This window comes from Chelon labrosus (genome assembly GCF_963514085.1).
Source record: "Chelon labrosus genome assembly, chromosome: 6".
Classification (NCBI taxonomy): Eukaryota; Metazoa; Chordata; class Actinopteri; order Mugiliformes; family Mugilidae; genus Chelon; species Chelon labrosus.
Window position 1 is genome coordinate 13,815,660 of NC_140342.1, and position 24,507 is coordinate 13,840,166.

General features: G+C 44.0%; 3 protein-coding genes across 4 annotated transcripts; all 3 read right to left on the reverse strand.

Moving 5' to 3' along the window:
* Nucleotides 1-598: 598 nt before the first annotated feature.
* Nucleotides 599-4,442, reverse strand: LOC311489605 (uncharacterized protein). The gene is made up of 5 exons (XM_084546751.1): nucleotides 3,811-4,442; nucleotides 2,671-2,767; nucleotides 2,478-2,580; nucleotides 2,161-2,392; nucleotides 599-2,076 (listed from the first exon to the last, which is right to left on the reverse strand). Exons 1-5 carry the CDS (start codon nucleotides 4,099-4,101, stop codon nucleotides 760-762), a joined length of 2,040 nt encoding a protein of 679 aa, XP_084402877.1. The 5' UTR covers nucleotides 4,102-4,442; the 3' UTR covers nucleotides 599-759.
* A 118-nt stretch (nucleotides 4,443-4,560) lies between these two features.
* On the reverse strand, nucleotides 4,561-8,337 carry LOC311488988 (uncharacterized protein). The gene is made up of 4 exons (XM_084545874.1): nucleotides 7,629-8,337; nucleotides 6,711-6,810; nucleotides 6,538-6,643; nucleotides 4,561-6,448 (listed from the first exon to the last, which is right to left on the reverse strand). The coding sequence occupies exons 1-4, from the start codon at nucleotides 7,980-7,982 to the stop codon at nucleotides 4,897-4,899; spliced, it is 2,112 nt and encodes a 703-aa protein (XP_084402000.1). The 5' UTR covers nucleotides 7,983-8,337; the 3' UTR covers nucleotides 4,561-4,896.
* A 5,244-nt stretch (nucleotides 8,338-13,581) lies between these two features.
* Nucleotides 13,582-21,250, reverse strand: LOC311489493 (angiomotin-like 2a). 2 transcript variants are annotated; one of them, XM_084546599.1, is made up of 11 exons: nucleotides 21,107-21,250; nucleotides 19,808-20,618; nucleotides 19,150-19,315; nucleotides 17,635-17,779; nucleotides 17,432-17,521; nucleotides 16,478-16,773; nucleotides 16,193-16,368; nucleotides 15,973-16,026; nucleotides 15,656-15,852; nucleotides 15,392-15,523; nucleotides 13,582-14,903 (listed from the first exon to the last, which is right to left on the reverse strand). In XM_084546599.1, exons 2-11 carry the CDS (start codon nucleotides 20,518-20,520, stop codon nucleotides 14,818-14,820), a joined length of 2,055 nt encoding a protein of 684 aa, XP_084402725.1. In that variant the 5' UTR covers nucleotides 20,521-20,618; nucleotides 21,107-21,250; the 3' UTR covers nucleotides 13,582-14,817. The 2 variants fall into 2 exon arrangements, with proteins under 2 accessions (XP_084402725.1, XP_084402724.1); XM_084546598.1 differs by having other exon boundaries at nucleotides 13,583-14,903; nucleotides 15,973-16,074.
* Nucleotides 21,251-24,507: the final 3,257 nt, after the last annotated feature.

The following is a 24,507-nucleotide window of genomic DNA, read 5'->3' on the forward strand; positions in this document are numbered from 1 at the left end:
CTCTGTAACTCTTTGCTGAACTTCCTGACAGACAGACCTCAGTCAGTCTGCTCTCCGACGTGTGATAAAAACTGCACAATTCCTTTACGGAGAAGCACACATCATCATCAAGGACAGCCCACACGCACGACAAGACCTCTTCACACTCCTGCTATCGCTACAGCAGGGTGAAATTAAGGACGGCTGGACCCATCGGACTCAACAACAGCTCATACACTGCCTCACTTCCCCATCACTGACTGGATCTGTAGCACAACGAACAGAGCACTTCTTAAACTCAGGTTTTAAGCTTTTTAGCACCTTAGTTTTTTATATTTTTGCTCTTTGCATGTTTTATATTTATTTATTTAGTGTTGTTAGTGAGAGATTTGCAAAGAATTTCATGATAAGGTCTAAGCTACAGCTTTTACTGTGCATATGAATATAAACATCAGCATTTTCTTTACCTAAGCATTTTTCCAGCTGTTGCCTTCAGCGATAACTTCTGATAACTGCAGATACCGTCCAAACAGGTGACAGTTGCAGACGTGCTGCAAGCAACAGGTCTTGCTGTATATAAAAGTTGGGGGTTTTCAAAATAAAACACAGGCAACTAACATCTCATCAGTTTCACCTTTAAGCAGTCTGATATTGTTACAATTCCTTTTTCAAATTAAAAGTAAAATTATGTGTTTTAACAGTAATAAAATGTTTTAAGAAAACAATATAACTGGTCACAGCAGCCAGTCCTGGTCTTCTTCCTTGATCTCCCCTGAGCTCTCACTGAATGCCTTGATTACCGAGTATCTTTTTCTTCTTTTCTGCAGGGTCAAAATCAGAATCACAATCAGAGTTTTTTGTTCTTTCTCTTGATTTCACTGTGTCCTCCATCGCCCTCTCGTTCCTCTCCTCCTCCTCCTCCTCCTCCAGCTCCTCCTCCGCTGAGTCAAAGGATATGTCACTTTCAATAGGCTCGCCCTCCTTTTCTTGATCGCTGCAACGTGTTCTCTTCAACCTCTGCGCCTTTACTCTGCCGGCGTTCGTGTCTGAACCCTGTCCTTGAATATTTTCTGCTGGTACATTTCTCTTAGGCCTCCCGATGGGTCTTCCTGTGCTCCTCTTTTTCTTTTTGGGCAAATATATCCTCTTCTTTTTAAACTTCCGTTCCCGTTCTTCCTCTATGACGTGAAGCGTAAAATCCCCACCTCTCTTGTTCCCGTTACCCTGAGCACCACCAGTGGCACCTTTGCTTTTGTTTACTTTGCCCGCCTTTTGTTGCCCTCCTGACCCCGGTGTGTGGTACCGCTGGACGTGGCTCTTCAGGCTCACGTTGTGATTGAAGCTCTTGTCACAGTGCTGACACTTGAAAGGCCGCTCTCCCGTGTGCAGGCGCATGTGAGATTTCAGGTGGCTCGGCTGGTTGAAGCCACGCTGGCACACCGAGCACTTGTGCGGCCTTTCTCCTGTGTGAACGACCAAATGTCTCTGAAGAGGAGTGGAGCGGTTAAATTCCATCCCACATATGTGACATTTCAACTGCTTGGGGCCTCTGTGATCTTCCAGGTGGATTCTGCGCTCCTTGTTGGTGGCAAACGTTTCCGAGCAGTCCGGACATTTGTAGGGCATTCCCTCGGTTTGGTGGACCTCCTCGTGACTGACTTTGTCGCCCTTTGTTTTGAACGTGGCATGGCAGTACTTGCAGCGATGCTCGTAGTTCTCATCGTGCACTCTGCTGTGGGAATTTAGAGCGACTTCACTAACGCACCTCTTTCCGCAAATGTTGCAGGAATAGGGCCGAATTTTGTGCTCGCACGTGTGACCCTTTCGTTTATTGTAGAACTTTCCACAGTCCGTGCAGAGCTCGCTGTGTTGGGGGAAGAATGAAAGATAGTCGTCATTGTCGTAAGTGCTCTCCTCGTCAGATTCACTGTACAGCCCGTCATGCTCGAAAACGCCCCTGGCTGGATTCCAGTCGTCGTCCAACTCCAATTCACCTGATTCCACCGTTTCATCCGTGGACGCCTCGTCACTAGTTGCGTCGCTCTCAGAGACATCTGTGTTGCTGTTTTGATTATCACCTGTTGATGGTGCCCTTGTCTGAAAAACAGTGACAACAATGGGTATTAGTGGAATTTAAAATCTGCACTTTGGCTGTGGTTAACTAAAGATCTGGTGTCCTACCTCAGACGTCACTGCTGTGCCTCCACCCTTGGGGATCCGAGCGTTGACCTGACTTTTCCACAGGTTTTTGTAGTCACACTTGAGGCACTGCTTTTTCAAGACGAGAAGCACTCCATGGGTAACCTTCTCCACGTTTACTTTGGAGCCGCACAAAGGACACCTGCAGCTGAACAACTGTACGAGCCATTTTTCATTTACAACATACTTCCCTTTCATCTGAAGAAGCGCCGCTCTGAAAAAGAATTCAAAGGACAAAATGGTTTGAGATAATGGTTCAGTGTAGTCAAAACACACCTTGTCTTGTCAGCTTGACTTACTTTTTCCTGATCATGTCGATGTTCTCAATTTGCTGAATCATCTCACTATAATCGGACGTTGACGAAGCCGAAGACTCACTCTGCGATGGGCTTTCTGGGTCAACTGCAAGTGAAAGTTTATTATTTGCACGAAATGAATATATTTCAGTAAAAGCAGATTCTGACGGATGGATAAAACTGTCACATTTCTTACCCATTGAAGTAGAAGAATCATCAGTGTAGGATGTTGGACTAGCATGGGTTTTATGATCATCATACTGAAGAGTAACCTCTGTGCTTCTGAAAGGCTCCTATGCAAAGTAGCAAAACAGTAAATAAAAGCTACAAATAACACAGCAACAAGTTAGAGAGTCGTCATTAGAAACGATATTTCAACTAAGGGAATGAAACTATGCCTCGTGTACCATACTTGTATGTGTCTTTTTTTTTTTAAATAATTAAAATAATAATACTCAGACAGGTACTGTACCTAAGTACAATTTGGCGGTACTTGAACTTTACTTCGATATTCCCATTTGATGCCATTTTAGACTTCCACTCCACCACATTTCAGAGGTAAACATTGTACTTTCTACTCCACCTTTAGTTACTTTACTAGATTTTATAGAATAAACAAAGCTTTTTTAAAATACAACAGATTCGACTAGTGATTTCCAACCTTTTTTATGGCTTTGGATGTCTTTCACAACGCAGTGTGTCACAATTCAGATGTCTATGAGTTATTCAGCTCCACCATATATTGATTTTCCATTTCTGTACATGTCCAAATGATCCAGTATCGCATCAAATATGACTAGAAGAATAACACTAGCCAACAAAAAGTGTATAAGACGTGTGTTGTTTCCTCTTCCATGAATCATCTAATGATCCTCTGATTTTTTTGGCGTCATGTTTGCATTTAACTCCTCCAGCTACAACAGTCACATGCTGCTTACACGCTGATGCCTCAGTGTTCATGATTTACCGAGGGCACACATAATAATATGTCAGTATGAGGGATCAGTTCTTGGGGCTTAAAACTTTTAACTGCATTTTCCTGCTGATATTTGAAATTATGTGCATACTTTTATTAAATTGGATTTTCATGCATAACTTTTTATTGTTGTATTGGTGCTTTTACTCAAGTAAAGGTTCTGCATACTGCTTCTACCATTGTTAAATACTAGAAGGAGGGTGGAAAGTAACTTATGACAATACAGTCCTGGATTGTTTACTTAATACTTGCTTTACTTAACCATCTATTTGAATTTATACATGACAATAACATTCCTACAGGCCTTTGGCTGTGCTCGATCATTAGTCGAGAAGGTCGCAGCTGGAGCAGCAGACTCACCAGATGTTGAGGACTCTCCAGATGCTCCTCTGGCTCTGACTTGACACACAGTGATGGGAGAGCATCGGGCTTTAGCTGCACTGTGCCTGTAACCGGAGTGAGCCTTTCAAAGGAGTCGTCCGTAAAGTGTTCGCAGCAAATAGTGATATCAGTCCAGGACGATTCCTTGAGTCGCTGTCCGTTGACTTCAAACAGAAACTGGACCCACACCAGTCTCCTCTCTGGGTCTTCTGGTAACTTGAACCGGTGAACGCCGCGACGAAATGAATCACATCCGACGACGGAGCACATCCTGGATTTAAGCTTTGACAGCCTGGCTCTTAAAGTGGTCGGACGGCGTTAAAGTTTCATGTTAAGGAGAACTGGAAATTTCTAGCAGCAACAATAACAAGCTAACAGCTAGCAATGTTGCTAGTCGCTATGATGCTAACAGAATAGCTATGTGGCCGGGTCCGCGCAGTTTGATGACGTCGTCGCCTTGTTATTGATTTTAATGATGGTTGGGGGAAAAAAACATTATCGTGCATTAGCGCCATCACCTGGATGGAGTCTGGACCTGAACACTACTACTAATAGATTAAATATGAGGAAATCAGACATTTAATTAAAGAACATACGTTTTCCGAAGGCACTGGAAAAAATAAACACTTCTCCCTAGAACTTCTTGTTGTCTGGATATTATTGCTTCCTCTCTCTTACTGCCACTGCCTCCTGCCATGAAACACTTCAACTGCAGCGACGTCTGTGAATTATGGTGACCCCAGGCACCGCAAATACAAATATTCTTATTGTACCAGGAAAATTACATGGTAACCCAAGTGAAAACCCTGGTAAATCAGTTCATTAAAATGCTGTGTATACTGTCGAGGTTCAATACTACTACAGGAAAGCAGTAATAAAATTACATGACTTTTTTTATTAACCATAATGTGTCACAATGACATATATACAGAAAGAAACAGCTTCTCTTAAGGTGCATGTGTTTTGAATGTCTAATAATTTATACATACAGTCCAGTTCTTTATAAACAACCACTTCCTGTAGCCTTTTTCATAAAACCCCTTTAAGTTAATTCATTTTGAGTCTTCACACAACCAGATTACTCCTCTGTTGTCCTCTTCGCTTCCCTAAGCCTTTAGCGCTGTTAATGCTGCTGGGTCTCCTTGGGTCAAAGTCTGAGTCACTATCAGAATATTTCGCTCTTCCTCTCGATCTCGCTGTGTTCACCTTCTTCCTCTTCTCCTCCGGAGAATCAAAGGATGAGTTGTTGTCTGCTGTCTCATCCTCGTGGCCTACATCACTGCAGTGTGTTCTCTTAGAGTTTGAATCCTGGCCTTTGACTTGAACTGCCAGAACGAAGTTACCTGATCCAAAGCTCTTCGGCCTTCCTATCGGCCTACCTGTGCTCCTCTTTTTCTTTTTGGGTGTGTGCATACTCTCCTCCTGCACCTCCTCATCTGTATCCTCTTCACTTGCATTGTCAAGTCCTGAGTCCACACCTCTCTTGTTCCCGTTACCCTGATCACCAGTGTAACTTTCCTCTTTGTTTAATTTGCCTGACCCCGGTGCGTGGTACCGCTGGACGTGACTCTTCAGGCTCACGTTGTGATTGAAGCTCTTGTCACAGTGCTGACACTTGAAAGGACGCTCTCCCGTGTGCAGGCGCATGTGGGATTTCAGGTGGCTCTGCTGGTTGAAGCCACGCTGGCACACTGAGCACTTGTACGGCCTCTCTCCTGTGTGCACCGCTAAGTGTCTCTGAAGAGAAAGCGGCCAGAGAAACTCAATCTCACATATGTGACATTTTAACTGTTTGGGGCCTCTGTGATCTTCCAGGTGGATTCTACGCTCCTTATTTGTGTAAAACATCTCAGAACAGTCCGGACATTTGTAGGGCTTTTCTTGAGTTAGGTGGGTCTCCTCGTGAACGACTTTGTCCACCTTCGTCTTGAACGCAACATTGCAGTATTTGCAGCGATACTCGTAGTTTTCGTCGTGCACTCTGCTGTGGGAATTTAGAGCAACTTCACTGACGCACCTCTTGCCACAAATGTTGCAGGAATAAGGCTTTATTTTGTGCTCACAAGTGTGAGATTTTTGTTTGTGAAAAAACTTTCCACAATCTGTGCAGAGCCGACTGTTTTTGTGGGCGAGAGGAGGATATACAGCTTGTTCCGCTTCCCCTTTGTCTCTGGATTCCTCATTGGGTTCCTTGTGGAGCTCTTTAACCGGCAAAACGTTCCTCAGTGGCTTCCAGTCCTCATCTGAATCCATGTCACAGGGATCACTTGACTCCGTTCCATCCATCGGATCGCTCTCCTCATCTATAACTGCAACAATCTCAGGGACCTTTGTGATGCTGCTTTGGGTGTTATCTGTTGACATCTGATGTCCTACCTCTAAAGTTACTTCTGTGCGTCCCCTCAGATCTTCAGCTGCTGGGACAGCATTGACCTGGCTGTTCCAATGGTACGTGTAGTCACACTGAAGGCACTTCTGGTTCAACGTGACGAGTACGCCCTGGGTGGCTTTTTCCATCTCAAGCTCACATTCACAGGACGGACATTTGCTGTGGAACAACTGGACGAGGCGTTTTTCGTTCACGACATACTTTCCTGTCATCTTTAGAAGTGCAGCTCTAGAAAAAAAATTATTATGACTAATAAAATATCTATACACAAAGCTGCCATTAAATGTGTGAAAAAAGTTAAGCATAACATAACTTACTTTTCCATCATTAAATCAGTGTTCGCATTTTTAGGCTGTGATACAAATGTATCTGAAGTATCAGGTGAACATGAGACATCTCTTGGGGCTGGGTCTTCTCTTGAACCTGCAAATTCAATTATATATAATAAGTTGAGAGAATGTATCACTGTAATTAAAATGCAATCACCCACCATTTATTTTACTCATTAAAGTCGGTCTTGCTTTTTCAGGAGAAACCGGACCATCACATGTTCTGAGTTGATCACGTTGACAAACAACTTCTTCAGGCTCCTACACAAAAAAAAAAGGAAAAGACTGTTAATTTTGTATTCGGTTAGGGTTACAGTGCATATATGTTGTGATTTTACTAATCAATACTTGACGGCTTCGAGCAGCCACTGACTGTAGGATGAGCATACTTACCAGCTGGATGGTAAATAGGTATATTAGTATGTAAATGTGGATAACACACTATCAGTGTACTGTGTGGCAGCACTATACTGCCCTAATGGCACATTACGCACCTTTCAGAACAAGCAACATCTGAGGCAAGACGCAAAGGACACAAGATGAGGATTAGACAGTTTGCTCATGAGGTTGCAATTGACTTTGTGCTCTTAAACGGACCCTTTTTTAATCATTATTCTTACTGACTGCATGTATTTACACACACTTACCAATTCATTAGGTACATTAATGAAAATAAATACCTTCTAATATCACAGTCCTGCACTAAACCTGAGCTTCATGAAGGTTATGGTGTTCAGCATTTGTTTAAAATAACTGAGAGAGCTGATGATTCATTTTGGATTTTGCACTTTTCTGTACTGTGAAATTGTACTGTTGCATCAAAACGCGTTCCTATTATTTTGACAACCCCATTGTAGTCAGTGGGCTTGGCTAAATAACAGTTTAGCAGCACCACAAACTACATCCTCCAATATGATCATATAGTTGAATTATAACTTTTCTTACAGTGTCAACATAAACTGAACTGTCATGAAGACTTCATTATCACCTAATAAACTGGCAAGTGAGTTGTATAACTGAATGTTATGTTGGTGTGCTTGACTCAAAGTGAATGAATTATGACAGACAAGGACACCCACCTCACATTTAGGTCTCTCCACTGTTTGTTGATGAGGCTCTGACTGTTGACACAGAGATGGGACAGCACTGGCCTTAAGCTGAACCAAGTCACTCGAGGTCTGACTGACAAAACTGCCATCTTTAAAGTGGTCGCAACAAATAGTGATATCAGTCCAGGACGATTCCTTGAAGCGCTGCTTATTGACTGTAGCCAGAAACTGGACCCACTCCAGCCTCCTCTCAGGGTCCTCTGGTAACTTGAACCGTTGCGCACTGCGACGCAACGAATCACATCCGACTACAGAGCACATGCCGGGGAAAAATGGTTGTCCCTGTGTCTCCGAAGCAGCTCTTCTTCCCTTATAAGTGTTCATTAAATAGCGGAGTGAGGACGGGTTTGGAGTTGCAGACGTCAACTACAGCGTTAAGTTATTTTGGCTAGTTGTTGTCGTTGCTATATCAGCTGCGTGACTGGGTGGGCGGGGCTGTCATAGCGGGTTTAGCGTGTTGTCATGCGCATGCTCATTTCGACCTTCTTCTTCTTCAATTAGTTTTCAACTGCTGCCACTAGCCTTAACTTAGAAAAGGCATACGTTTGTCGTTCAGTTTGCAGCCGAAAAAGATGATTATTTTGTTTGAATTAATTCATTCTGTGTTATTTTAAATATTCATGCGTTTATTAGGATTTCACCATTTGCTGTTAGCATTGCATATCCCCAGGAGACAGGATAAATGCTGAATCTCTATAGGGACTGTAATATGGCGGGTGGATTGTGCCACGGATTACCTACTAATGGAGATGACGTGCAAAATTGTTGTGCTTGCAGCTTCTTCTGCCATAATGCACATGGGTATCACTGTATATTTCGGCTGTTTCTTTTGATTTTCTTTCTCTTCACAGCAGTGCTGGTAAAAACACATCAGTTGCCGTGGCATACAACACTCCCGCTCAAAGATGTAAAATGCATTTCAAATGTAACATGTCTGCCCGAAAACAGAGAAATTGGGATAGATACACTGGAAATCACGTTACACAGTGTATGCATCATTTTCCAAAAAGGAATGTTCAGCAAAACATTAAATATGCGGGCTAGAATCACCAGCCAAACCACTGATAAAAGCTAGCACTCTTGAGTGAACGTTTTACCCATTCATCCAATATGCTTTTCTCTATGTCTCACTAAGTTCCGAAGGCGACATACTTTTAGACGACGTGTGTATCACATGGCTTAGTGGCGACGTGCATAGTTCAGACGTACTTAGCATATTTATGATGAATTTCGATCATACGTCGCCGCCACGGTAGACATTCCTGACATGTACATTCCTGACAATCTGTGGCACAATCCACCTGCCATACACAAACCAACCAACCACCCACTGCACAGGACTCTCCTGTAGTCTCCTGTGCACCAGCTATACCCAAGCTTTCCACAATGAATACTTTTAATAATGCCTTACTCGTTGGTCTATCCTGCATCATCAAGTATCTTTCTGTCTACCTGGCATCAACCAGATAAATCCCCTCGTATATGAGCTGGGTTCTGATCAAGGGTTTCTTCCTGCTCTGTGTTCTTCAACACATCTTGGATTGTACGCACTGAATCTTCTCATCTACTTATATCTCGATCTTGACAGTTTGTTTGCCAAATGTTCCAGTGCTTCCCAACCTATTTTTTTCAACCTCTGCTTTCTAAATAAACACTGATTAATTTCTAACAGTAACAGATCTTTAGTGATTCACTTCACAGTCAGAAAAAAAGGGCCAGTCAGTGTATGTTGAACCTAAAAAAAAAAAAATTAAATGGCATAGATTAGAACAACTATATTCTTGATTATGAAGCTGTGTTAAAGACTATAGTTTAACATTGACTTTATCGTTTTGTGTTATGGAGAATGTGTTGGAGAACATAAGAAACATTTTAGTCTTTGAGCAAACTTACAATGGTGAAAACAGTTGTGCACTGACCTGTGAGCCAGTGAAAATACCAGCAGGTGGTACTGTTCAGCTTCAAATGTACCGGGCAGTAAAACCGGGATAGTATGACTCCTGCCAGTAGTTGTCAGTGTTTAGTAAGACTCAATTGGAAAATGCATTTCTTTAGAGATATAGCCTCTTTCTTATTCATTTCAGAAGGATATGCACATGAATAGCTGTAATAACCAGTATGAGAATAGTATCAGACCTAAGCACTCCACTGGCTGCTCACTATGTTGTTTAGTTGCCACAGATATTTAAAATACATCGTTCCCCACTCTACCAAAAAAGACAACCTGTCAAATGTGCAGTTCAAGTGAAATGGCTTGTGTGGTTGTGTGTGTATGTAGTTAACAAGTCTAATAATTCACAAGTTAAAGAATGCATATTTTCCAGGAGGTGGAGCACGTACTGTAACTACAGTACACGCCTCATGTTTTGTGTTCCAGGGGATTTGTGTGTGTGTAAATAATCCCCAAAAGTCACTGAAATCTGTCTTTTAAGCATTTAATTGATGTCATTATTCACAACAATCGCAAGCCGTTGATGATACGGTGACACATCGTGCGCTCTTGTCCATGCCTGAGGAAGATTTTCGTATCAAGAGCTCTAAAAGGCCTGACTGTTGGCCTACATACCGCTTAAAAAAATGAATTGACCTTCGGGCCACGTGCAAAACCAGAATCATATCTTCTAACGCTGATTAGTCTGCAGCACACACTGAAATTCGGGTTCAAGGTCATCTGTGCACTTTTAAAACACACAGCACCGGAACAAACAGGAATGACACAAAAGCAGCTGTAGTGACAAGCTGATGTAGCTTTCTGTGTTTCTCACTGTGCTTGGCGCATGTGTTAGCAATGTCCAAAAACGTGCCACGGCTTTAGTGGCAGAAGAAAAAAAAAAAGGGCCTCTGCTTCCTCAACAAGTCATTTCATGTGTCTATTAGGACACAGTGCAGCAAATATCTGCCCCGAGGAGGCCAGTCAATCAGCTTGTCACCACACTGCCTCATAATTAATTTCTATTCTTGTGTTTGCCTGTGCACATGCCTGTGATATGTACACAGTAGCTACTGTATGTTTGTTGTGTGCGTTAGTGAATAAAATTACAGTTTTTCTTGCCTAATGAGTGTTTGTTTATTAGGTTTAAAGAATAAAGATGTATACATTTACAGTGCCAGTGTGAGTCAAGGATATCATTATTCACCATCAGTGTATTTGCAGCAAGTGTTGAAATATCAAAGGCTGATGCTTATTAGGAATGTGCCTTTAAACCATAAACAGGGCAGGACCTTAACCCAGACACAAACACACTGTGTGAGAAGATCATTTCCACACGGCGTATCTGTTTACGCACCAACAAAACCTTTTTTTTTCCTCCCAGTGCAGTTCGATATGAAGCTCCCATGTGGCTGAGCCAGAGAAAGGAGGGAAATCTGGTCCAAAGAGTGTCGAAAATTAACTTTTGTTGGATGTTTCAGACTGGAGGAATTTCACCCCTGACTCACATTTACATTCTATCCTCCTCCATCATACCAGTTCTGGGAAAAAGAGCGAGAGCCGCAGTCGAAACATGTCAGCTGCCTTTCACATCCACGGAGGAATGTTGGCGAGTCTTCACAATGTTGTCAGTCAGTACGCCAGATAAGAGCTCTCAGTTCATAAATAAGATTGATGGCATCGCATACCACCAGTTCCTGCTCTGTGTTTTCCCATACAAGCCTCTCCGTCAAAAGCATCTGCGCTCTCACCCGCTCATATCCTCTCTGTCCAAGTCCAGGCTTGCTTAGGTGTTTTAACATTTTCCCCATCCAATTATCAAACACACTGGCAGGATGCGCTTTGACTTTGTTCAGGTGTGTGTGGGAATAGAGGGTGGATGTGTTTATTTAGGGTTCAAGGTTGTGTTATATGCAACAGAAGAATTGAAAACTCCCTTTAAAGAGTACTCCAAAGAGTTAGTCCTGGCTTTATGCATGGTTGGTTGACATGTGACAGACACATTAAAGAAAGGTAAAAAAAGACTTTTGCCTCATGTAAGTTACAAAAATGTCTCTAATGATGCTACTTAATCGCATGGTTTTCGCTACCCATCCCTGTTTAAGCCCACATTTTCAGACTCCGTAACACAAATTGAACTCCACATAATCCCGGGTTATTTTCTCAATCCTTAGAAAGCTCTTTTTAAAGCCCCAGAAGATATTACACTCATCAGTTTTCTCAGACTGTGTTGTGGTTCTTTTGACATGAAGTGAAAATCAGCGGAGTGCCATCTTTTAACCAACGTAAAATCCATTTGTTTTAAAGAAGACTTGCTTAGCTCTTGTAATCTAACACATTTCTGAATAACATTTCTCCTATCTCACAGAGGTTCGGCGGATTAGCCTGTTTGATTACGTCTCGGTGTAGTGTGGTGCTTGAACAATCCCCAGAGACAAAATGAATATTTGATTTCTACTCTCCACTTGGAGGTCATCATCTGTGGATCACGTCCTTGGAGAGATTCGCCGTCACTTCTGGATAAGTGATACGAGGGAAAGTCGGGGAACAGATAAACAGATGGAAATAAGTCTGTGACGATCTGTTTCTTTTCCCGACGGAGTTGAATATGTTGCATCAGTAACACTTTCTAATAAGGAGCACTTCAAACTGGGTTGCGAATGTCAAACAGACTGGTGTCTATAGAAGTAATTTCTATTTAATGATCAGTTGTATTAAGGTTCTAAATTGACATGCATTTGATTAGGATCACCAGCATCTCTTTTTTGAAAATTAGCAATCAAAGGATCTTTCTATTCAAAACCAAATTGTGTTCTTATGCTCTCTCATAATGGCACTGTTGTATTTTATAAATATAGTATCATACAAAAGCTGTAGGCCCTTAAGAATTATGAAACAAATAAATTAGATGACCTTTTGGTGTGACTGTCCTCCTTTAAAACAGCACCAGTTGTCCCAGATACACTTGCGCACATTTATTTGAGCATACTTGGCAGGTAGCTAGTTCCAGCATCTTGGAGAATTCTCCACACGGATTTAGTCTGTCTCACTGACTTCTATCTCTTTATTTACTGGTAGACTGGCTCCATGATGTAGAGGTCAAACCCTTGTTCTTGTAGCTGGAGATATTTCTTTATGACTCTGGCTGTGCAGGTTTTGGGGTCATTGCCACGTGGCAGAATGTACCGGAGACCGAACCTCCATTGTGTTATATCATCTAAACTATTTTAGAACAATGCTGCGTGTTAAGGTATCGTCAATAAACCAGAGCAGCCTGTATTGGCAGAAATATGTCGGGATTAAAGCGGGTGTGTGCTAGAGCTGTTGTGATGCTTTTAATTTTTAACGAACCACACAGAATGACTGTTGAGGCACGTGAATGGACACTGATGACACCATACCATTCATTGTCCTTGTCATTCCTGCTGCATTGTGAAATCTCATTGTGGGTGTTGCTCAGCTGCCTCGAACTGGTGCAAGTCGATATCTGTGGCTCGGTTGTGTGTTTGTGTGTTTGTGTGTGCGTCAGATGGATCTGTTTGGGAACAAGATACACATTCTCTCATCTTCATCTCCAGCTCCAGCGTCCTGAAATAGTGCGTAAACACCTCCGGGTGCGAGTGGAAACGGAGGCAATAAAAGCATCTAGGAATGGTGGCGAAGGTGCGCAGGAATTTCAGCTGGCATTAGCGGCTAATCTGAGAGAAACCTGTCTTTGTCACGTAAGGGGCTACGTGTCCCTGCGAGAATGCGGCCTATGTCAAGCACGCTCTTCATGGCGAGAGGAGAACAAGAGAGCTGGCCACCCGAGAAAGTTGAACCCAAAAGAATGCAGCTCTGGTATTCATTAATGAGAGCTCTCTTCTCCGTGGCGGATGGAGAGGACAAGAGGAGATAGAGTGACGACGTCAAAGAGAAAGCTATGATTATCTATCTGCGATTTCATCTTTAGCACCAGAGTGTTTACTGCCGAGAGCGGAAAGTAAATCATTCACAAGTCAATGAGCCAGTTAAAGTATATTAGAATATTTTATTGCTTTATGAAATGTTGCATGAATTCAACCATAAAAACCTTCATATTGTTCACAGAAATGTCTGTTTGAAGTCAACACTTGGTTGGTTGTGTACAGCTTGACAAGACCGCGATTGTCGGCACATAACTTACAACAAACACACATAAACTCTTTGGCGTCCTGCTCAAAGCACTATGGTATCTAAAATAACAATACAAACATCTGTAGAAAATATATAATAATAATAATAATAATAATAATTAACCTGTTTGTTAGTCCAAAGCTCACAGTAAACAAAAACACACAACTTTCGTCCGACGACGGTGGCGACCAAACCAGCAGAATCGCCACGTCGGGACGCACTTACTCTCATACTGTAATCACACATGCAAACACACTTTGAAAAGAAGAAGAAAAAAAACAAAAGCATCCGAAAATAAAGAAAGAAATCAACACCGTCCCAAAAACTTACAACACCAGGTCTGTGTCAGTTTGGCAAACAAAATACCAAAAAGTCTTTTAAATTATACAACGCCGCCCGCCGCTCACACACACCTCAAGGCCTCCGCAGAGCCAGCTGCTCGGGCTGAAGAAGTATGAACGGCGAGAGCGTTTTAAATCAGTGTTTTCTGTCTTATCAGCTTAAACTACAAAGGGGAGTCTTCCAAACAGATAACATCTGCATGGCGGGAATGAGATTACTCAGATTACGTCCACATTTTTATTTTATTTTTTAAGAGAGGAGGGGAATGCAGGTCACGTAGATAACCTCTTACTGAATATTTATCTAGAAGAGCATGAGGCTTAAGTTAATATTTGGGGAATGTGGAAACCAGATAAGATAAATAAGTAGCTTCTTAGTTCACTGGATAGGGCAAGGGGATAATAAAGGGGGGAAAGCAGCATTTATAACTTTATAAATATTTTGGCATACACTCTCTGAGAACATGTTGCCCTATTACAATCCACAATACTGTCCAAGTACCTCAGAAGATTCATCTCTTCTCACTCAGCTGGGCAAGCTGCCTGCAGCTGACCGGCTCAGTGAGAGGAAGCGAGTTGGAGCACAGCTCTGCCTCTAAAACGTCCTTTTTGTCGTTGGGCTCTCGCTTTCTGTGACATTCTTGCATCCGGCGTTTTTTGTTCCATTCTCGGTTCTCGCACAGACACCCACGCGTTGTTTTCCTTTCTCATTCAGAATCCGCATATCGGCTCCTTAAATGAAGACTTCCACCGCCTCCGACTCCAGCTCGTCCAGGCCTCTGAAGGGGTTTAACAGCAGCTTCTTGGGCGCTGCCTTATCTGGGAGGGACAAAAAAAAAAATAGAAAGACAGAGGGGATAGATGGTTATATAAATGTTTTAAAGCTACAACAGTGGCCTCAGATACAGCTCAGCTAGCAACGGCTAAAGGTTAACAGATATTTTCCACAGTCAAACAGACCCCTCTGGTGAATGTGCTCAGTCAACAGATCCGCATTATTTCCTAACCGTGCACATTCCACACGGCCCACATTATGAACCATGACCTGCACAGATGGTATCTGGTTGGGTGCTGAAGTCGCAGCGTGGTTAATCAATGTGAACATCCATGAAGTCAAGGCTCTTTTCATGTAGGCAAAAAGTCTACTTTCATGCCGCATGTGTGCGTGTTGTGCTGGCTCGTTTGTTAACGCTCGATGCTGCGTGTGCAGAAAACATTTCGCTTTCAAGTTTCATACTGAGAGAACTATTGGATTGTCGCCCCCTTGTAAATAAAAGCCACCCGTGTGTATTTGATAGATAACTCACCACTGTTGAGCTGAGCTGTGCTGGCGGCCTCTTTGCTGTTGGGTCCCTCCACCTTCCGTTCTATCGTCCCAGGTTCAGACTGAGCAGAGAACTGGTGGTTTGGCAAAGTCTGATCATCTGAAAGACTCTTACCTACAAGACAGAATCACAGAAAGCGGTCACTGTCTGCACTTTCAGCACTACTGCAGTGTAAAGCATAGGGTAGGCTGCTCTGCCTCAGGAACAAACATTAATTATTGAAGGAGGGAACATTATGCTCCTCACCTCGGCTCTTAGTGTTGCTCATGGTGTTGCAGATGGAGGGAGTGGAGGAGGCCGGTCGGAGTGTCGACCCCGCCGTATTCAGGAGGTTCGTTCGGGGGCTTTTCTCGTCCTTCCGGCCTTGATCCTGGTGCAGCCGCTGATTGAGGATCTTGATCACGGCGTCTTTTTCCAAGATCTGAGCGTACAGAGCTCGGATCCTGATGCGGAGCAGAAGCAGAGCAAGACACGTCAGGAAGCTGATAAACAAACAGAAGGACAACTTCGGGCTTTTCTAAATATATTCCATTCAAAATAAAGGGGGTTTATGGAAAGTTCACCTGTTCTCCATCTCCTGATTCCTGTAGTCAGCGACTGGCAGGTCCTCATTGAAGCTGTTGTTAGAGGAGTGGCAGGGTGAGTGGTTAATGATGGTGGTGTCTCTGTAAAAGACAAATACATTGTCCCGGGCTTAATTCTAATTCAAATTAAGTGGAAGATATCTGTATCCAAGATGTCCCAGTGAGCACAGAGGGAAAGTTAAATCACATCAGTCTTTACCTCTGGGCGGCAGCAGTGGCAGCCACCTCCATGGCAAACTGCCTCATGGTGCTCTCCTCCAGGTACTTCTGCTCCCAGCGAACCATGTCGGCTTCGAGGGCCAGGATCCGCTCCTCGCGCTCACGTAGGCGCTCTTGGAGAGAGCCCATAGTCACTCCCGGTGGCTGAGATTGCCTCTGAGATAAAAAGAGAGAGCGGATTTAAAACATGTGGTAAAAATACACTTCTATTACTTTTGTATTATTTAGCAGCAATGGACTCCATCATAGCTTTCAAGGCCTTTACCTGTTGTGCCCTCAGACTCCTCAGCTCCTGCTCCAGTCGCGTCCTCAGCTTCATCTCCAGGCTCTCCCTCTTCTCACAGGTGGACTGCAGCTGAGCCAGCGCACTCTGAAGCCTCTCAACTCTTTCCACATAAGCCCTCTTCCTCCTCAACTCCTCCTCGAGCTGGCGGCCTCGTCCCCGGGCCGCATCCAGGGCCTCCTCGAGTCGCTTGGCCCTGAGGCTCTGCTCCTCGGCCGCGGACCGCAGCCGCTGCAGCTCCCGCTCCGCGCGCTCCCGCTCCAAGTTCTGCTCCTCGTCTGAAGCGAAGAGGAAAAGCAAAGGTTAAGTGTGTGTTAGGGGACCGGCTTCAAACTGCGCTGAGGTCCTCTCTCAAAACAGGTGAAAGTATCTATTAAGATTCCACAATTCCTCCCTCCTGAGTCCAGCCCCAGTAATAAGTACCAGAGCCGCTACATGGTGGCCGGTGTTCTTCATTTAGCGAAGCACTCGTGGAATGCTGAGAGGAAGACGGAGGAGGAAGGGGGAGAAAGCTGCACTATCCCTTTGACCCACATAGCACTGAGCATTCCTCATCAAGGCCATGCAAACACCACCACTCTGCTTGAGCCCACTTCCTTAAACAGACAACATAAATCACACTCACAACAGGTGGGGGGGGGGGGGGGGGGTCGTTTCTCTTAATTCTACTGCTGCTGCTCTGTGATTTAGAAGTGGCCCTTCACAAAGAGGTGCCCGGATTGAATTCCCTATTATTAAGCCGTCTTACCAAATAAGCCGAGGTTATGCAAGAGAAATTCCTGCATGCAGGGTGCCTTTTTTTTTTTTTTTTTTTTAAACTAAAAGGGCCCCATGCTGCGCTGCAATCCAGCCCAGTCAGGCATGTTGACTCCAAAGGAGGATGTAACATAGAGCAGAAAAGAGGAAACTAGCCCAAAAACAATATGACATACTTACTTTGTTCGAGGAGTTTCGCCATGATGTGCTGGTTATGGTCGGCGGCCTCGACTTCTTTTGCAACATGTGTTCTGGCGTTTTCCAAGTTTTCTGTGTGCAGCAAAGGGTTAAAATTAGACTTGAAACACAAATCATACACGCAGAGAAGCTATATTAGTATTATTATTAATGTGGACTACTTCTTCTTTGTTTTGTGTCAGTACCTCTTAGGTCTCTGTTGAAATCCTGCAGCCTCCTGATCTCGGCCACCAGCCTCTTCCTCATTGTCTGCTCCAAGTTTTCTCTCTTATTGCTGCCCTGCATCAGCGTCTCATAGGCCTCTGAAATACGCTGGATCTCCTGCTCCAGCTGAAAGAAGAAAAAAAAGAGAGAGAGAGAGGAGGAAGAGAGGAGAAGGTAGAGAAGAGGAATTTATGGTTAACCTACTTCAAAAAGCAGAGAGGAGCTGGAATGTGATTCATGTTGTTACAGTACATAGATATACATATGGGTACATGTGCAACTGTGTGTTAACAGTACACTCAGTGTGTGTGTGTGTATGGGTGTGTTTGTGTGTGTGAGGTATAATTCAGAGAAGGAATTCAAGCCCGCACCACTCCCTGTGAGGCTGATTTATATCTACATTCCTGAGGGCTGATAGCTCCAGTTCCAGGTGTGTGAGTGCGCACACACACAAAACGCACTGCGAAACACAATACACACACGCGCGCGCACACACACACACACACACACACACACAAGCAGGTTTGGGAAGGCTGCCAGCAGAGGGAAGGTGTGCATGCCTGTGCCTGGGTTGTGGAAACGGCAAAGAGACACCCACCATTACAGCAGTCACAAAGGCATGTTTACCCAGGGCTGCGGCCCGACGGAGAAAACTTTCCAACCCTGGCAATTATCATTCTTTAAGGCTGAGACAAGGCGAGGGCCATGTGACATAACTGCAGCAGTGGATTTTTGCAAAGATTGGCTGAGGTGTCAAATGTCGCAAGAAGCCGTTGCCACCACGCCGAACAAGAAAATGTAATATTTCAGGTTTCTGCTTTGGTCAGAGGGTCAAAAATAACGCAAGGGAGCAAGGGAAAGAACTGTGGTTTCAAATGGGAGCGTGGAAATAAACTGCTGTTTGGTATAAAAACAACAAAAAAAATTTTTTTTTTACACAGCACCTGCTTTAGACTCTCACCCAGCCTCCAATTAGCTACCAGTCGACTGCTGTGGGACAAGCCCTAGAGTACTCTGAAAAAATCTATGGCCTCTTTCTGGCCTCCACTAGGTCAGACAATGAGAGGAGCGCGTAAACACAGTAGCAGACTGTGACCTCTGTTTGTGCCTCTGTGGCATGGAAGGAAGGTAGCAGCTGCTGATCTCATCTGTCCGTCCAGATGAGGGAGTGTGCCTGGGGTTGGATATCAGGGGAGCAACTGCTCACTGGGGTTGTGTTTCAGAGACAGGTGGCTGGGATGGAGGTTGTTGTCTGGGCGTTCCTCATGAAAATTACTGTAAGCATTTTCTTCTGATTGTAAAAAAAAAAAAATTATTTACTGGGGTCAGTGGCTGCCAGTTACCTTTCTGCCTGGACTGTGTTTTTGTTTTATTCGACAGGAAATGGAGTCATACACGTTGTGGGCGCCCTCCCTTTTGTGTTGATTTTGAGTGTAATGTGAGAGATGTCAGCTTCAGTCAAATGAGATTTTCTCCCATCTTATCGCCTGTCTTACCTTATGAATACGGCCAGCCTTCTCCCTCTGTGATTCCAGCTCTTGCCTCAGCCTCTCGTTCTCTATAAGCAGCAGCTCCACCTGGTTGGGCTCCTCCAAGCCAGCAGGTGGCAGGCTGTTGAATGTGTAGCCGGGAAGTTCAGCCGACTGACCAGACTGGACATACCTATGAGAGAGACGATGTTTAGTACAAACCCAACGTGTTCATTAAATGTCGCTCAAGCTAAATTTAACAGTCTGAGCCAGACATAGCATATGAAATATCACCCTATGACTCTATCACCGACTCCAGTGGCTTCAGAGAATGTAAAAATGCTATATGAGGAACATACTTTTCTAAAAGCATCCCAGGCAACACAAGCATGTGAAACTATCTTGTTGCAGTATGCCAAACATTACAAACACCTACAGGGCTGGACTTGTTCTCCTGTGCGTATTTCAAAGAGGAAACATGAATCGGTATGCAGGCTACGTTATGACTCACACTGATAAGTATGTGTTTATGCATGCGAAACACAATGTGAGACAAAAAGGGCTGGGCGGGCTCTCGTAAAAACTAAAAATCACGCCACACACTATGACGTTATGATAAAGTAGTTTGAAAAACATGCACACAAAGTCACAGGTATGGTCATGGCAACCAAATTCCTTATGTTACCTGTGTTGCTGAGCCTGCACTGGCTCCTGGACCTGTTGAGGGATAAATCCTTGGCCCTGGATGGAGGCTGAGTACTCTGGGGGTGGGTTGCGTTTGTCCATGCTTGGCCCCATACTCTGGAGGCTTGGTGGAGCGTAGTAAGGCAGCTCAGGGTAGCTGTGAGAGGTGGTCTTGATGGCCTCCGCTTTAGCCACTGCATCGTTCCTCTCCAGAGATATCTGCATGCGATGCTCGCTGAGCGACCGCACATGGCTGCACTTCTGCTCCATTAGATCCACTTCTTCGTGGAAGACCCCGTCATGCAGTAGGTTCCCGTCGTGGAGCTGCCTGATGGGGCCTGTAGGGGCCCAGTGAGAGGCCAGATACTGAGACTGCTCCTTGGCCTGGTCATAGGTCGGCAGCTTCCCCCTGTGCTGCTGGTAGCCACTCTCTGAGTGAAGGTAGTCTCCCTGGTGCTCCTGGCCCTGGGGTTCCTGCCTCGCAGAAAGCTGAGGGAACAGAGGGTCCTCCTGGGTGAGACTCTCCAAAGAAGACCGTGGGCTCCTGCCCATTTCACCTCCACTGCTGGGTCCACTGTTGCTTCCACTGCCTCCGCGCAGGGCCTGCTGCTGAATGGCTAATAAGGTGCGGGTGTCTGTGGGGTTTCCATAGCGTAGCTGCTCCTGGATGAGCCGGTGCAGGACCGTGCCAGACGGCTCTTCAGTGGACGTCATGCTGCTTAGTGAACAAAGTTATTCTCTCGAGAGATCAGTTGAGTTTTGTTTTGTTTTTTTTCTCAGTGTGAAAGTACTTAAATAAATCAGCTGTGAACCTGGAACACAAGGGGATGAGAAAATAAAGTGGTTATTAGACACTGACAGTTAAAACCAGCAACATACAGACAATTCAGTTATATACTTTAATGTCATGTTAACACTTTTCCTCTCTTAGAAAAACATATGAAAACAGTGCAGGCATGACTCTACAGGAGCAACAGCGACAACACAGAGATGTGGAGACAGCAGGCAAAGAGAGAAAAAAAATGCATGCGCCAAAAATTCCACTCTCACGGGGGAGCAAAAGCGCACAAAACCGCGTTGTAAAATAACTTTGGTCATAACTTCGGTCTTAAACAACGCAAATGTTTCATTTAAAAACTTTCGAAAAGAAACTTTAAATTCCCTCACAACACAACACACTCCACTCTCAAAGGTTTCAACCAGAAGTTACCAAGCAGCTACTTCATTCCTGTTCGCTGCGCGTTTTATTTAGTCCTTTCTCTCGTGGCGGAACACACAGAAACAGAGGCGCTCCTCTTACCAGCTCACGCTCTCATCGTAGCGAAACGCTGTCCTCGGTGTCGAAGTAAAAACTGAGAGTAGTTCCACTATTTCCAATGGGCTTTTTTAGAGTCAAACGTGTCTCATCGTCCTTCCCCCCCGGACGAGCTGCCGCGCTCCTCTCTTGCTGTGAAATGATTGTGGAGAGAGCAGGCGGCGATAATAAGTAACCGAGGAGGGACTGAGGTCGGAATGCCAGGAATGTAAAACGCGAGGTCCCTCGGGGATCAAAAGCGTAAAACCACACGGGAGGAGGGGAGGAGGGACGCTGCAGTGCGCTTTATTATTACCAATGAGGAGTGAAAAAGAAGCCTTTAGGAAGGGGCATTTGTTTTACAAAGCGTTGGGAGAATGGCTTTAAATAAACGCATTTAAATTTAGTGAAAGGGGAGGATATTTGTTTCCCTTTCTGGAACAAAATCTCCCTCCTTAAGAGGCTTCCCAGTAGCAGGGCTGGTGTTTGCAGTGTTTTGCTCCTCTGATAAAGTAGTGTGTGAAGTGTTCATATCATTTAATGTAGTTAAGTAGCCATACCACACTGTAAAAGTACTCATTTAGAAAGATGTGCATTCAAATACCTATTTAAGTATCCTAACATCATGTAGGATCAATAAGACACACTGTGCCAAATGATCTCTGACATACCTTTATTATACAGCTGTTAAATAAACAATCATTTACCTCATAACCCATAAAAAACATAATTTAAAGGTACTATTACCTCAGCATTGTATGCATGTAATGTATGATAGCTTTGCACTGCAAATAAGAATGTACTTTGATTGTAATCATGGGAAAAGTCAAGGGTTGATTTTGTTCATTAGCCCAGAGTTAAAGATTAATTCATATTTCAGAAAAGCTTTCTGACGTTTTTTTTCCTTCAAAGTTGCAGTATATCTCGTACAGTCCATCCCTACCTAAATGTTATTCATAATTCTGCTCATGATACTTGCATTCATGCACACATTATGTCAACATACTGACCTATAATGTAACTAATTCTGTCACTGTCCCTGTTTATTCTTATAACATCAACTGTATGAGCACACCACCCACTAAGCTTTTCTACACGTGATACTTACAAACAAAGGCCTTTCCCAATCTATTATCAGTCTCCCTTGAATCACCTAGTATCATGTACTCTTGATTGTATCATGTTTTCTAACCCACCTCCCTCTTTTGTTTCTGTGTCCATAAGGGACGAGCTCTTCTCAAGGTTCCTTCTTGTCTTTCTTTGCCACTGTTGCCACCACAGGATTTTTGGACTCTTGATTCTGTGAGGCGCCTCGAAGCAGTTTGGATCGTGACTGACGCTACGCAAATGAAACTGAACTGAACAGTTCATTTGAATCACTCTATTTGCAGTTTACTGTCAGCACTGTCATCAAATTACCTCCAGATTTCACAGTTCTTTTGAGGTGGCGTACTTTCTTCTGATATAGAATAGAGCATTACATTTGATCTTTATAATTAAAAACCTGACTGTTAGTAGTTTGGTGTTGTAGTTGGTAGCTTATTCCATCTTCTTTATACACACTGCTGTCAATAACAGTGCATCAGATCTTACACAATTGAATGTGCTTTGTGTGTAAAATCTTTATAAAAAGTAAAAGAGCTGTTTAATAAACAGTGGGGTAACAGTGAAAGGCACAGAATAGTGCCCTTATATGTAATGCTTGCTATCTCGGGCCTGTAGGAATGCAGCCTCCTGGCATTCACTACAGGTCACTATGGGTGAGTAAAAACGGCTGCAAGTGTGTTGAGGCTGCTGCATGCCTCAAATGTGTGCATGTGCAGTGGGTGCGCGGCAGCTGTCTCCTGGAATCTGAGGTCTTCGTAACCCCATTACTACAAACACAGTGGCCCTTTGTGCCCGGCATGCACGGACCAGAGCCTGGAGGATGCCACACCGTGTCAGACCTCCTGCTGATGTCCATATCTCAAACCTGCAGACGCTGGCTCGCCTCTCTGACGAGATTGCACACAGAATCACAAGACGGGAAGAATGGAGAGGCAGTCAGCACAGGGCAGACCACAGCTCAGCTGAAGTGTGTCATTAGAGGAGAGAGGAACGTCCATTTTTGTTTCCTCACAGATACGTTTCCCGCCTTGAGGGAGAACTCAGATCTTTGTGACAAGCTTTATTTGTGTCAAAGTCAAAAGACAATACTCAGCTATTTATTACCTGCTGGAATCTGACGGCTACTATATTAAGGACTTTAGACGCAACTCTGACTTTTATTGCGGGCCTTTTGATTAGCAGAGGTTTTAGTGATAACAGACAAATCACGTCTCCGAGGTTACAGATGCTTTTGCTCAATCCACATTATCTCTCCAAAAGTCCACCACCAAAAATCAAATGCAAATTGAACTGGTGAAAAATGGGTCTAATCAAAGCACAACAGGCCTCAGTAATAGATTTTTTTTTACAGTATGTGGCCACTGGCCTCAGGCTGATCATGTCATTAGACCTAAAAATCTATAGGTATTGAACTGCTCATGGTATGTCTGCTCAGTCTTCCCTCTGGCTCTTTCACCCTCCTTAGTATAACACCCAAATTCCCCTCATGTTTCAGATGGTGCACCATCTTAGAGGGACACTTTTTTAAAAGACGTGCAGACACCAGGTCTCTGTGGGCGGCACTCACACGGAGGCGACCGGTCAGCAAAGTGGAACATGTTTGCATTTCCCCTTGAGATCCACACTGCATTCTCCACCTTTTTTTAAAAGCCTGCTCATGTCATTTAACACCACCTCACTACTTCCTCTACTCCCTCTGTGTGTGTGTGTCTGCTGGTGGACAACGCCTCTGGTCATTTTGTCCTCCATTGTAGCACACTTCCTGTGAACTTGCAGAGGAATGTGAGGCTGGCCCTTTGAAAGTTATGGATGCTTTCAAAAAGTCATTACAGGAGATGAACATCTAAAATGGCGGGCCACAAAAATTCCTCATTGTCTGTGTGTCTGTGTGAAGTTCTGAACCACGCCAAACTCGAGTTGCTTCACAACTTACCCTGTGTTGGTGAGAATAAAACTGGCATATCTGAGAACACCCCACAAAATAAAACACACAATTGTGTTGTTGCTATTCTCGGTAAACTCATATTTCTCTTGAGGTTTTGGTGGAAACAAGAGCACAAATGAGGCAACACAGAGTGTAGTCAAACTACTAGTTACACAACTGGAAACAGTCTGAATCTAAATTTACTCGTCTGAGCCGTGTGTTGAAGTCAGTATAAATATGTCTTTGTCAAAAGGACAGAGGCAGGAAGACAAATCTGTGTGGCAGAGCCGCTAAAGGGGCAAACTGCCTTTGAGCATTACTTGATGCAACTTTGAAATCTGTCTAAAAGACCTGATCAGATGTAACACACAACGTA

Coding starts and splice junctions, on each gene's coding strand:
- LOC311489605 (XM_084546751.1), bottom strand. CDS start 4,101: ATGTGCTCCGTCGTCGGATGTGATTCATTTCGTCGCGGCGTTCACCGG. Junction 2,393..2,477: donor ATCGACATGATCAGGAAAAA/GTAAGTCAAGCT, acceptor ATTCTTTTTCAG/AGCGGCGCTTCTTCAGATGA. Junction 2,077..2,160: donor GCACAGCAGTGACGTCTGAG/GTAGGACACCAG, acceptor ACTGTTTTTCAG/ACAAGGGCACCATCAACAGG.
- LOC311488988 (XM_084545874.1), bottom strand. CDS start 7,982: ATGAACACTTATAAGGGAAGAAGAGCTGCTTCGGAGACACAGGGACAA. Junction 6,811..7,628: donor TGGAGAGACCTAAATGTGAG/GTGGGTGTCCTT, acceptor TTTTTTGTGTAG/GAGCCTGAAGAAGTTGTTTG. Junction 6,449..6,537: donor ACTGATTTAATGATGGAAAA/GTAAGTTATGTT, acceptor TTTTTTTTCTAG/AGCTGCACTTCTAAAGATGA.
- LOC311489493 (XM_084546598.1), bottom strand. CDS start 20,520: ATGACGTCCACTGAAGAGCCGTCTGGCACGGTCCTGCACCGGCTCATC. Junction 17,522..17,634: donor TTTCAACAGAGACCTAAGAG/GTACTGACACAA, acceptor TGCTGCACACAG/AAAACTTGGAAAACGCCAGA. Junction 14,904..15,391: donor CACAGCTCAGCTCAACAGTG/GTGAGTTATCTA, acceptor TGTCCCTCCCAG/ATAAGGCAGCGCCCAAGAAG.